General features: G+C 40.1%; 1 protein-coding gene across 1 annotated transcript in view; it reads right to left on the bottom strand.

Annotated features, from left to right (window-relative positions):
- PPA1 (inorganic pyrophosphatase 1) overlaps positions 1 to 14,324 on the bottom strand; it is a 75,382-nt gene that overhangs the window by 12,048 nt on the left and 49,010 nt on the right. Inside the window, exons 5-8 of the mRNA XM_063434941.1 lie at positions 10,117 to 10,203; positions 5,437 to 5,563; positions 4,213 to 4,340; positions 1,556 to 1,641 (exon numbers count right to left, since the gene is read on the bottom strand). Of these exons, the coding sequence (XP_063291011.1) occupies positions 1,556 to 1,641; positions 4,213 to 4,340; positions 5,437 to 5,563; positions 10,117 to 10,203 (428 nt within the window). The remainder of the gene's footprint in view (positions 1 to 1,555; positions 1,642 to 4,212; positions 4,341 to 5,436; positions 5,564 to 10,116; positions 10,204 to 14,324) is intronic.

Genomic DNA, 14,324 nt, shown 5'->3' with positions numbered 1-14,324 from the left:
GGGGGGGGGGAGAGGAGAGGTTGCCAGCGCCAAGGTAGCCCGGCGCTGGATTAAGGTAAGGGAGGGGGACCCTAAGGGTGGGGTGATCCTATGGATGATATAGTGTCTGGAAAACGAGTTTGTTTTCCTGACACTATAGTGATCCTCTTAAACTTCATACCACTACCCACTTACACAACTTGGGGGGAACTTTTGCTTAAAAAACACAAAACCCAGTTGCTTTCACTAAGTCAGCCGCCTGCACTTAGAAGAGTTATAAGAATAGTACTTTTTACAATTCAGCTCAGACCCATGTTTGCATGTGTTTGGCAGTCAACTAGATTTCATTCATAGTATCACTGCACAATGACTGCTTCGATTAGCTCTAGTGATTATAGTGCTTGGATTGTTCATTAACATCTGCAACATGCTTCTAAAGCCATTAACACAGACACGACTAATAAATATTTTTAAAACAAAGAGAACCCCCAAACCTTCCAGGAAGCTTTTAGTATTATTCAATCACAGAACCTTCCGAAAGAGTTAACTGTAAAGATGAGATCTATATTGTATTGTATTATTAGTCATTACGCAAAATCATGCAAAACAGTACCCCATTATGCATGACATCACACATCATTTCTATTCCTTAAAAGGAACCGTTAACACAGCCTAAATTAATTTGGTTTTGGCATCATATTCATGCTTCTTGAATGTTCCTCCACATTCAAAATCTTTTAAGAATGGTCAATGAAAAAATGTTCACCATCTTCCTGATTAGAAAGTAAACAGTATAGTTCAGGCCTCATCCAATAAGAAATTAGTGTGAGCTGAGATTATGACTTGACCGATAACAAATAGCATTCCTCTTGTTATTTACAGGGATAGTCAACCTTTGGCACTCCAGATGTTGTGGACTACATCCCCCATAATGTTCTTACACCCATAGTGCTGGCAAAGCATCATGGGAGGTGTAGTCCAAAACATCTGGAGTGCCGAAGGTTGCCTATGCCTCTAGTATATCACAGCAGTGTCGCTGGGAGGAGGTACCGATAAGGAGGACAGTGATTGGCTGTGGGTCAGAATCCTGTCAACGTAGCGCACAGCAACATCTCGTTGGCCTAGCTAAGTGCATCCAATGAGGAAGTAGCTTTGCGAAGAGTTGGCATGACTGGAGGAGTGAAGTCAAACTGCAGAAAGTTGCAAAAAAAAATTTCCCCTATCAAAACAAAAGATAAAAGATAAATATGGAGCTAAAATCTATCAAACGCAAGTTGGTACTTGGACTGGGCTCAACGTACTCTTTAAAGCAGCTCAAATGTAACTTGTAAATGAAGAGGATTGATAAAACGTACATGAAATTAAATTCTGAGTCTATGGTGTTTATTAAAAAGGCATCAGTGGGATCTGCGGATTGTAATTTTAAAGTTATTAGAAATCTTGGAAGCTCAATAAGAGATGGAATAAAGCGTTTTTTACGCTTTCTAGTCTGAAAAGGATATTAAGAAACCAAAAAGCAAGATCATTGAAACTAGTTCATATTAAAGGAAATAAAAATAAAAAAATAAAAGCCCACCAATCAATTTCTCCTCTGTCTGCCTTCTTTGTCACAAGTGCTTTCCATTGAGTGTTCGTACTTTTGATTATTTCTATTGCAAAGTCCTATTCATAAAGAGACAAAATGACACAAATAAGCGCAACACAGTTTTATACAAATTGAATGGCATTGGGGAACATAATGCATTACAAAACAAAGGTTAGAGGTGTAACCCCTTTACTAATATCATGTGTACCATTTGCGAAGATTCACACAGTATATGTAGTTTCAAAGCGCACAATTCTGCTGCGATCCAACATTTACTGCTGCATTCTAACAGTCAAAGAGGGCATTACTGTTATTAAGCAATAATAGCTCTCGAAAAAGTCCTTGGGACGAAACGCGTCGAGCAGAGAATCCTGTCAACACCTCCCTAAAAGACTCCATCATCTCCTTGCCTGGCTGATTACTTCAAGAGGCATTGACATTGGAACTACATTCAAAGGGATTTTTAACCCATGAGAGGTTGACAAGCGTTTTTGCACACTAGACATAAGTCTCTTTGTGCCACCTTCTTTGTGAGTGTATATATTTACTGCTGTTTTTTATGTTTTATGTCATTAAATACTTCACTATGTATGTTTTTATTCCTCTTTTCATATGATCACCATGCAAAATATATGGTAAATATACGCACGATTTGTGATTGTGGCGCCCCCCACTGGTATATGTCTGTGTACTATACTGTTTGTTTACTTGTTTTACGTTTTGGGGATTGGGAGTGATCCCTTATTGGGAGTGGCTGTCCTGCACTATTTTTGCACTTTATCCCACATACCGTTTTTGATAGATTTGGACTGTTATTAAGCAATCCTGAGATTAATGTAGGTTGCAGAGCACTTTGTAAAACATTTAATTCAATAAGTGCATGACTTAACTGAACATTATTATTATTATTCTCATTCTCAAATACAGACATTATTAAACGCTGTTGCTATTTTTAAAAAGCTACCATCGGAGTCTTTACAGATAACAACAAAGCAAAATTGCAATATAAATATAATGTCTATACCCACCCCCCTATTTATCCAACATTTATTTTCAAGACATTCAATTCCAAAGTTTTAGATTAATGCTACAATTAAGAGTGCTTAAAGATGTTAAAGGTGAATGATCAACTGTGAGTTAATACTTATTTAAAGGGACACTCCAGGCACCCAGACCACTTCTGCTCATTGGAGTGGTCTGGGTGCCAACTCCCACTACCCTTAACCCTGCAAGTGTAATTATTGCAGTTTTTCATAAACTGCAATATTTACATTGCAGGGTTAACTCCACCTCTAGTGGCTGTCTATTAGACAGCCACTGGAGGTCACTTCCTGGGTTCTAGCACAGGTTTCCTGTGCTAGAGCGTCGCTGGACGTCCTCACGCTGTGTGAGGACCTCCAGCGTCACTCAAAACCCCATAGGAAAGCATTGAAATGATTTTTCAATGCTTTCCTATGGGGAGACGTAATGCGCATGCGCGGCATTTCCACGCATGCGCATTAAGTCTCCTCGGCCGGTGAGCGAGATTAGTCTCGCCCACCGGCCGACGTAATCATTAGGAGGAGCGTCGCGGAGGCGGAGACAGCGGCGAGGGACATCGCCGCTGTACCAGGTAAGTGACTGAAGGGGTTTTCACCCCTTCAGTAACCGGGGATTGGTGGGTGGGTGGGAGGGAGAGGGACCCTCCAGTGCCAGAAAAACGGATCGTTTTTCTGGCACTGGAGTTTCCCTTTAATGAAGGTTAGCTTATTAGCAATGCTTCCTGCTGCCCCCAAGGAGCACTCAAGTCACCATAACCACTACACACTGTGTTAAAGTGTCTGTGTATTGTGATGTTAGTATAACATTTCCAATTCCGTATTAGCAATATAAATTTTCCTCTCAATTAGAAGAATGTGTTTTTTAAAATAATAATAGTTTTTAAAAATTACAAGTCTACTGAATAAATCCACGTACAAAATATCAGTTCTGGAAATGAAATGGTATACATATTTTAAGGGGCTCATGATGGCACAGTGTTAGAGGTTAGAGTGTTATTTATACCTTCATGTAATGTTACACCTATTATACCCCCCCCCCCCCCCCCCCCCAGTCCATTATTTCCATCGCTCAGCTTGCTGGCATTATGGTTGCCATTTTAATCAGACAGTTGGTGCATGTATCCACGGATTGCTACTTTGGCTCTTGTGTGTGTTTATGTGTTCAATAATTCCCCAAATCTTTGATGTTTTATTCTAAGCAGTAGCGGTTTTCCTTTCTTGACATACCTCTTAATTATTCCACTTATTTTCAGAGAATATTTTGATTATTTTTTAGGAATTTTTGATTTCCTGAGGGTCTCCGTTTGTAAATCCTAGCTTTACCTCAACTTCAGAGACACTCACTGCATTAATAGTCCATATGTATCCATTCTATCAGTTAAACATCTAAGCTTTCAGTGTTTATATGATCTCTATTGAGAGCTATCGGACAATATCTCATTTTTTTTTCAGGTTCAGTTGACAATTTTATGATCTCACTGTCATCTTGGACATTTTAATGGATTGATTACAAATTATGTTTTAGATCCCTTTACTTGTGGGCTGTTTTTTGTTCTGGATTCTTTTGCTACTCTAGTTTATCTGTTTATCTGTATAAACGGCAATTACCTTATTTTTAAACTCTCCATTAAAGGCAAACTGATTCTCTGGCTTTCCATCTGGAACTTTGTACCTCTGAAACCAATCAACGGTGGATTCTAGATAATTGGGTTTCAGTCTTCTGACATCTTCGATATCTGAAAAAAAAAAAGAACAAGAGTTCTATGGTGATAACAATCCAATTAGCTGCAGACACAACATTTGATTTAGAAGAATGTGCTTGGAAACTTATTGTATATCCTGCCATGGTTTTCAGAGACAGTAGATTAACAATAAGGGACATTTTCAAAAACCACAACAACTAGAACAATAAAGATTGAACAATAACGAGCAGCAGAAAAAAAAAAACTGCTAAAAAAGATACAATGGCAAGCAACCTTAGACAACCAAAATCACAAAGTGAACGATATACTATACTTGGATAAAATGATAAGAATGCAGTCCTGACTTAGTTACCTGGTATCTAGCTTTTGGGTGCACTAGGGAACTGCCCCCAGTAGGCATATAGTTAGTGCTCAATTACCTGCTCGCGTTGCATTAGGACCTTGCAGAGAGAGATCACTGAAACCTTAAATGATTGGTTACATGATGAGTGGCGGGCAGTCTCGCATTCACTCATTTACAAACAAGAAAAACATAGAGGATACAGCTGTTAAAGCAAAAAAAAAAAAAAAAAAAACATTTTTACTTTCATCGATTGGGCGTCCTGGTTCTTAGCAGCATATACAGATTGGAAAGAGGGATTTACAGCCCCCCAGCAACATCGGGGGAGGCACCCTTGAGCACATGATATATCTTCATCTTGTGAGTGTATTCATTTACAACGCACACTTCTAATTTAAAATTGTAATGCACTATATTTTTTTTTTTAGATACAGCCGTATCCCATATGTTTTTCTTGTTTGTACATTGGTTAATGTAAGATCATTACCTGGGATGTGATCTTTGGGAGGCTGTCCCATTTTATTCAGTAGATAAGTATATTATATACTTGTTATCCACTACATTCACATCATTGTTTTCGTTTTCTTTGTTGGCATGCACTCATGTCTGTAACTTGGACTGCCATGCCCCCCTTTCCAGGTGGGTCCATCCCCTTTGGGCAAAGTCAGTGATGCAATTCCTAGCCTCCTTTACCCTCCTCCCACACAATTGGGCAGTTTGATATTGCTGCATGATAATGGTTGCATTGCCTTCTAAAAGGACTAACAATGAACATTCAATTTACTTTACCATTGTAGAGGGAAGCTTCTGAGTCTTCAACGTTAATTGCAATGATTTTCCAGTCCGTTTCTCCTTCATCAATCAAAGCCAGGGTGCCAAGGACTTTAACCTTAATTACCTCTCCTCTTTCACAAACCTAGGACAAGTCAATCACTACTTAGAAAGAAGCCATGAGACATACAAAAGAGAAGTCATCTAGCTCGCATTTAGTATGCCTGAATTGTAGACTGCAGTTGGACAAGAACATTAAATACCATAAAAAAACATTAATAGTTAAGCATGTTGTACCAAAGAAACTACTCATTCAGCAACCTCTTTATTCACACAGAGACAATCACAAACCCACAGATGCAATCACAAAGCCAATAATGTTGCAATTACACAAACCCATTCATTGTTAGTGCAGCAATCGGCACAATACTACAAACATGAAAATATCATCCTGCAAACTATAAAAAAATGTCAGTGTTTGAGGACCACATTTAGATATTTTGTTTTCTGTTGAAAGCCTTTTCACTTTATTATACGTAGTATCAAAATATATAAAGTGTTGGTGAAAAGAAATCTCGGGGATGAATGTTTTTTTACATTGCTAAAAAAATAAGGCTGCAATTTCACAACTACTGATTTCAGGACCATGTGCTAAGCAATAGGAAGAGTTATGGTAACATTAATAGCAATAGCATCAATTAGAAAAGAATTTATTGCTAAATTGAGCTTTTCATGTTTTATTTTCATGTTTTTTTTAATTTATAGTATGCTCCTCCAGCTGTTTAAAATTCTAACTCCGTTACCTCGTCATTCCCTCTATATTTTACTAATAGCGGCAACTCTCTGTTTACGTTAACCACAGGAAAGCATACATTTGAGGATAGAGTCTCTGGAAACAGTTCTAGCAGTAATTACCCCCATCACCCCCCCCCCCCCATACCCCCTATAAAATGAGTATTTAATTAAGATAAAATCCAACCCAAGCAAAAGATACACTGAGACAAAAGAGGAACTACTTTGTCGCAGTATTCTTCCTACACCTGACACTTCTAGAAACTGGACAGAGCTACCGCTTTGTCGTAGTGTCAATCCCCCAGCCATTACCAGCGACGGTTACAGGGAATTGGCTCTATGTTGTGCATGCGCGATAGTTCACAGTGACATCAGCACAGCATAAGAGGACTAGTTGGAAGAAGATGGCGGCACCTGCGAGAGACAGGTTCAGGTAAGTTAAACTCACCTTCTCCCAGCGGCGATGTCACGGTTGGGGTTCCTTGCAAATTATACAAAGTCCCCAGATGTTGACAGTGCCACTAATATGTAATTCGTGTTACACTGCTGAAAAACACTGAATGGAGGGACAGTGCCAGAGGACTCCAGGCACTATAATGTTAAATGAGATGAAATGGTTATAGTGCCTACAGCACCCGTTTAATGGACACATTTTGTGGTGATACTTATAAAGTTTATTAATATAACCTATAAACTTAGTCAGACATAATTTATGGATAATGCACATAAAATTGAATCTGCACGTACGGTGTGGTTTAAATTGCTCCAATTCTGCTCTTAGCTGTGCTAGAATAGCTATTAATATCATCATAAGTCTGATTGGAGGATAGTTCCACAATGCCACTATAATCAAAATATACTGTGTTTTGGTCACAAGGATTGTTTCCTTATCCATAGAAATAAATCGGTGAGAGGTTAAATAGTCTTAAGAACACTTGTTTTTAAAGTGAGAAATGTATTGACTTTTCATGAATTCTTCCATATAAAAACTACTCTACCAGGATATTTCACTAAACTATCAGCGTAATTCACCAAACATACGGACTTGCAATTAAAAATGGTGAATATTACAACCAGGATGGCAGTTCAAATTTTTACTTAAGTCAAATCCAACCCAATTGAATCAGCAGGACGCATTTGGTGTCCAGATTACAAACCATGCTTTTCACATTCAGACCCTATACAAAGTAAAGGCCTTGAAATCTTCACAAAGCACATATTAAAAATAAATTCAGATTCTCATGCATCCATGAGTATAAACTTTTTTTCTTTCCTCTCATGGGCATCGGTTGGGGGCTACTTACTTAAGTGGGGTAGGGTGGGAGATACTACTTGTGTGAGTGTCTCCCGCAAGCCCCCACCCATTAAAACTTCTTCCTTAAGGTCCAGAATGAACTTCAAAGCAGGAAAAGGTTTTTTACATGCTTTGAATTAGAGCAAGTTGGAGAGCTCTGACTGGCAAATCTCAGCATTCCAATTCAACCCAAAAGTGTTCCATAGTAGAGGAGGACTCTGTGCAGGTTATTCAAGTTCTCCCCCAACAATCTTTTCAAACCATAGACCTAGCTTTGTGCAGAGCGGCACAGCCATACTAGAACAGAAGAGGGCCTTCCCCAAACTGTTGCTACAAAGTTGGCAGCACGCCATTGTCATGCAAATATACACACAAAAGGGAAGAAGCTACACTCACAGTCTTCCATTCAAACATTACAAAATATTTATTGGGTATGCATTAAAAGATCAACGTTTCAGTCCTGCATCTAGGACTGAAACGTTCTTCTTTTAATGCATACTCAAATATATATTTTTTTAAGTTTTAATGGAAGATCGTGAGTGCAGCTTTTTCCCTTTTCTCCTTGGATAATTTCAACCCTGGCTGGCACCCAGCATCTGCAACTTTTAAGTCTGTGTGCAGGTACTTTTTGCTCATATCTATCTATCTATATATATGCAGTTGCAAGAAAAAGTATGTGAACCCTTTGGAATGATATGGATTTCTGCACAAATTGGTCATAAAATGTGATCTGATCATCATCTAAGTCACAACAATAGACAATCACAGTCTGCTTAACCCCTTAAGGACACATGACATGTGTGACATGTCATGATTCCCTTTTATTCCAGAAGTTTGGTCCTTAAGGGGTTAAACTAATAACACACAAATAATGAAATGTTGCCATGTTTTTATTGAACACACCATGTAAACATTCACAGTGCATGTGGAAAAAGTATGTGAACCCTTGGATTTAATAACTGGTTGAACCTCCTTTGGCAGCAATAACGTCAACCAAACGTTTCCTGTAGTTGCAGATCAGACGTGCACAACAGTCAGGAGTAATTCTTGACCATTCCTCTTTACAGAACTGTTTCAGTTCAGAAATATTCTTGGGATGTCTGGTGTGAATCGCTTTCTTGAGGTCATGCCACAGCATCTCAATCGGGTTGAGGTCAGGACTCTGACTGAGCCACTTCAGAAGGCGTGTTTTCTTCTGTTTAAGCCATTCTGTTGTTGATTTAATTCTATGTTTTGGGTCACTGTCCTGTTGCAACACCCATCTTCTGTTGAGCTTCTGCTGGTAGACAGATGGCCTTAAAGGACCACTCTAGGCACCCGGACCACTTCAGCTTAATGAGGTGGTCTGGGTGCCAGGTCCTTCTAGGGTTAACCCATTTTTTCATAAACACAGCAGTTTCAGAGAAACTGCTATGTTTATGAATGGGTTAAGCCTTCCCCCTATGTCCTCTAGTGGCTGTCTCATTGACAGCCACTAGAGGCGCTTGCGTGCTTCTCACTGTGATTTTCACAGTGAGAGCACGCCAGCGTCCATAGGAAAGCATTATGAATGCTTTCCTATGTGACCGGCTGAATGCGCGCGCAGCTCTTGCCGCGCGTGCGCATTCAGCCGACGGGGAGGAGAAGAGGAGGATCGGAGGAGGAGAGCAGGAGGAGATCTCTCCGCCCAGCGCTGGAAAAAGGTAAGATTTAACCCCTTTCCAGAGCCGGGCGGGAGGGGGTCCCTGAGGGTGGGGGCACCCTCAGGGCACTCTAGTGCCAGGAAAACGAGTATGCTTTCCTGGCACTAGAGTGGTCCTTTAAGTTCTCCTGCAAAATGTCTTGATAAACTTGGGAATTCATTTTTCCTTCGACGATAGCAATCCGTCCAGGCCCTGACGCAGCAAAGCAGCCCCAAACCATGATGCCCCCACCACCATAATTCACAGTTGGGATGAGGTTTTGATGTGCTGTGCCTCTTTTTCGCCACACATAGTGTTGTGTGTTTCTTCCAAACAACTCAACTTTGGTTTCAAATGTCCACAGAATATTTTGCCAGTACTGCTGTGGAACATCCAGGTGCTCTTGTGCAAACTGTAAACGTGCAGCAATGTTTTGTTTGGACAGCAGTGGCTTCCTCTGTGGTATCCTCCCATGAAATCCATTCTTGTTTAGTGTTTTACGTATTGTAGATTCACTAACAGGGATTTTAGCATTTGCCAGTGACTTTTGTAAGTTTTTAGCTGACACTCTAGGATTCTTCTTCACCTCATTGAGCAGTCTGCGCTGTGCTCTTGCAGTCATTTTTACAGGACGGCCACTCCTAGGGAGAGTAGCAGCAGTGCTGAACTTTCTCCATTTATAGACAATTTGTCTTACCCGGACTGATGAACAGCAAGGCTTTTGGAGATACTTTTATAACCCTTTCCAGCTTTATGCAAGTCATTGCAAGTCATGCAAGATAAATGACTAGACAATGCACTTTTTTTCCGGCTAAAAGGCAAATTAACTAAGACCAATTCAAGATCACTTTACAATCAGAGATTAGTGAATAGTCATGATGGTAAGTGAGAAATCAATTAACCCATTAAAAAAAAAAAAAAAATGAATACAGCTCCTAAAACTTAAAATACCTTGCTTCCGATGTCACAAACGTCAATTGGATCATTATCGCCACCAAATCCTGTGTTCTCATCAATATGAGCTGGGTTCTCCCATGTCTGAAAGAGAGCAATTTTTTTTCTATTAGGTTGGGAGCAAATGCCATTCTTCTGTCCATAACCTCTTTACATCACAACTGTAATTTATTTTTTTTCCTACCACAAATTGGAGCAATGTGCAGAAATTCATAGGTAAATTAAACAGCATAATTAAATGTACGATCCTACAAATTTTGCCAACTCAGCTCATGTGTAACTGAACCTTTTCATGATCTCATCCAACTTGGCAATGATAAGCTGAGAGTGTTTGGTCTCGTTTATCCAATCAATGAATTGAAAAGGTTGACGAGGTGTTCTACTGCACTGTGTATTGTATCACCTTTATGAACAGGAATTCCAATTTGTATACTTCTGGATGAAAACCTTTTTCATTCCCTTTTGTTATTGCCCTCCCACATTTTTTACTCCATTTTCTTTATAGCTTTTCTGTTTTAAATTGTTAAAAAAAAAAAAGTTGGAAGAATAATGCAAAATTAACCTACATATGAGGGGGCTAGGTTACAGACACAAAATACCCTTGTGCAAACTACTTATTCCTTCACATCATGGATAACACGGTTAGAGGTGATTTTGTATCACACCCAAATGTAAAGGTACCAAGACTCTTTTTACATTCTAGGTATTATAATTTGGGCATTATAAACTATGTCACAGGGCCGGCCCAAGACCTTGTGCTCTGTGTCTCCAAGGATGAAGTGCTACCTCTTTCCTCACCATAACAAGTCCACATCCAAATGTATGTTTATGTGTTTCTTATTCTCTTCAATGCTGCTCGGATATAATGTTGACCTGCTGAGGAGGAAATGCCACAGAGCGGTGACGTAATGTCTGACTTCATTGTGCTCCTTGGCAGTGCTCCAATCCGAGGTGCAAAAGCCTCTGCATTCAGTCTGCAGACAAGCAGATAAACTATTGCTGTGGCCTAGTTAACGTGTACAGGGGCACAATGACAACGACTGTAGAGATGGCCCTGGGTCAACACATTTTATTGGTACTTTAGCACAACGGTGGGCAAAAGGTAGATTCCCATCTGTCATTCATCCCCCACGATGAGGTGTCAGCTGAGGATCTACCATTTGCCCATCCTTGCAGAGTTTTATTTGTGGGCAGTATTGGCATGTTTGAATGTTGTTTGTGAACGTAGGGGTCTATTTGTATGTACTGTTGCCATTTGTGCCCCCCTCCCCTCCCCTTTTATGATTACATTTTTTTTATCTATGACAAAACCTTGGTTTCAACGCCCACATTTTTTGCACAGAATTTACATCAGGTATGGGTTGTCCAAGTAGTGTGCAAATATATAATATGTATATGCAGGGTTGCAAACGGACATGCTGTCCATATAGATTCCTTCCTCCATGTCCACTTCTAATAGCAGAAGTGATTATGGAGGCAGATATAGCATAAATATTAACAAGGATTACAAAAGGTACACAGAAGTGAGAAACAAGCCGAAGTCAGGGTTACAGAGATCAAGAATGATCAGACAAGCCAAGGCCAGAAAAAGGAATAATAAAGTCATATATAATGTACTTCAAGGTAAACAGAGACAATGACAAGGAAACCAGGATGTATATATACCCAGTGCTGGGTTTTGAGGGCCCTGATGTTACAAGTATGTACACATCATCAAAATGTGCCACAAAGATTAACATTATAATAGGAGACCAATGGGAGTGTTCCATGTCATATATGCTGTCACAATGAGACACTAGGAAGCTAGGGATGAGTGGGCTTGCATCAGAACACAGACGATACATTATTGCCGTGATTAATGTATCCATCTACTCGTAGCCCTGCCCTCCTATGAGTAATGAATATCTTTGCGGGCTGCTAGTTTGACATGCTTGATCTAGATATTTAGGCAACCGTATAAGTATAGTTAAAAATAAATAGATGGTGTACTATGGCAGTAACAGAGTTTAAAGGGACACTGTAGGCACCCAGACCACTTAAGCTAATTGAAGTAGTCTGGGTGCTGAGACCCTTTTGTATTTTCTTTTGTTTACGTTACAGCTCTAAGTCTGCCCTCTGTCTACCAGACAGCCACTAGAGGGCTTCCAGAATTCAAACAGACTTTTGGTCCGTTATCGGACGCTGGACGCCCTCACGGACCACCAGCATCAGATTTTCCCCATAGGAAAGCACTAAATACTGCTTTCCTATGGGGAGGTCTAATGGCGCGCGGCTATTGCCGCGCATGCGCATTAGGTCTCCCCTGCCAGCTGGCATCGTGCGTGAGCGCCGCCTGATCCAGTGCCGATGTCAGGTAAGTGGCTGACCCCACGGGAGGAGGGCACTCCAGGAGCCTATAGTGCCAGGAAAACAGGTTTGTTTTCCTGGCACTATAGGATCCCTTTAAGGTCACCTTGTGCAGGACGGCATAGTATGCAGTAACGGAATAAAGGGGTTAAGCTTGTTTTGATGCTCTACTTACATTCATAAAACGAGGTGTTACCCTGTTGTACATGCATGTTATTTACACCATAGCTGTGATATCATAATAATCCTTAACTGTTACGCAATCATTTCAATAAAAAATGTAATGACAAAAAGAAACATTGCTTAATTTCTCCTTTTCTCTGAATGCTTTCTCTGTGCTGACTGCCTCGTGCAAAAGAGAGCACTTAGCATAAATAATTATTTCTGATAGGGAGCTTAGATGAGACGCCCAGGTGCAGGATAAAAAGATTTGGATTTCTATATTTTATTTTTCACATCTCACGAATACATATCTGAAGCCTACAAAACGGTTTTACTCTAGCTATTTGTTTGAGCTTTTCTGATTATGTCAAACCTTTTTTTCCTCAGACTATGTATGTTCTGTCTGCCTTTCTTTTTAAAATATGCTACAAAGTAGGATCAACGGTTTTAAAATAAAATCTGACATTGCTTGAATATATTCAGACTGAGGGATGTATGTAAAAACCACTCTGTCCCTCGGACGTATCACGCGGGTCATTTAGGGCTCCCACCCGCCGCTCATGGGTGGGGGTCGGTGGGAACCTATGTCCCCTTTTAGTTGAATAGCCCCTCGCGGGGCAGGGGTGGGGAATCTGGGGACACACACTATGTCCACCCCACTAGTTAATAGATGCCCCACCATGGGGCCATTCTCACAGAGAAGCAGTGAGGCACTACTGCTATGTGCAGCAATCGCCCACATTGCACCAATGGGATGCTTCTCTTTGAGAATTATGCTGGGCTGTGAATACTTTCAATTATTGAAAATCTTCACTAGGAAGCGCCTCTAGAGTCTAGTGGCTGCCTGATTGACCCACGACTAAAAGAATGGTGCATACCACGAGCAAAAACATTAGAACTTTCAGAGGGTTTAAAGCCTTCCTTATAAACATGGGTAACCTGATGTTTAAAAAGAGTTATTCCCGCCAACATGACCACTTAAGAAAGTTGAAGTGGTCATGGTGATAGGAGTCAATATGTCCAGTGCTTCAGCACCCCCAGCACAATAGAAATTGACAGCCCAGAACTCTAACTGATCATATGATAGCTTCTCTGGCAACTATAAATATCCAAATTAAAGGCTTAACTAGAACAAACGATACATAAGTCTTTAAATCCTACCCATGTGAATGGTGCGTCATCTATTACACACCACTATTCCCTTATGTTATAGCTGGTCAATGGGGGAAATGATGGGATATAGAACACTAAAATTACAAACAATTACAAGAGATTTAAACACATGTGGACTGAATCTAATGTAAATTCTACAAATATGAGGGAAGTCAAAGGATTTTACTTTGTTTCTGAGTGTTTCATCACCTTAACAAATTATATTCATACAAATAAAATTTTTGTATAGGTTAACATTAATAAAAATACATCTGTATGTTCACTCCGAGGGAACTGTTTTTTTTTTTTTTAATATTGTGAGGCCCTCTCTAATATTTCCACACAATGTCCCTTAAGAACATCATTGTGCTCTGTTAAAGTAAACTTGTAGGGCATCTGGTGAAATAAAAACTGGTTGGGAGCTAGACCCTGCCCCCTGATAGTGGAGTCTGCTTCCTGACTTTTAATCTCATGTATGCATCCCTGACATCACAAGAGATCATTCCCCGTTGAATGGCATAAACAAAGTTACATGTATTTAGGAA

The sequence above is a fragment of the Pelobates fuscus genome, chromosome 10 (genome assembly GCF_036172605.1).
Source record: "Pelobates fuscus isolate aPelFus1 chromosome 10, aPelFus1.pri, whole genome shotgun sequence".
Classification (NCBI taxonomy): Eukaryota; Metazoa; Chordata; class Amphibia; order Anura; family Pelobatidae; genus Pelobates; species Pelobates fuscus.
The sequence above is the reverse complement of the archived record's forward strand: the minus strand, read 5'-3'. Positions and strand labels throughout refer to the sequence as shown.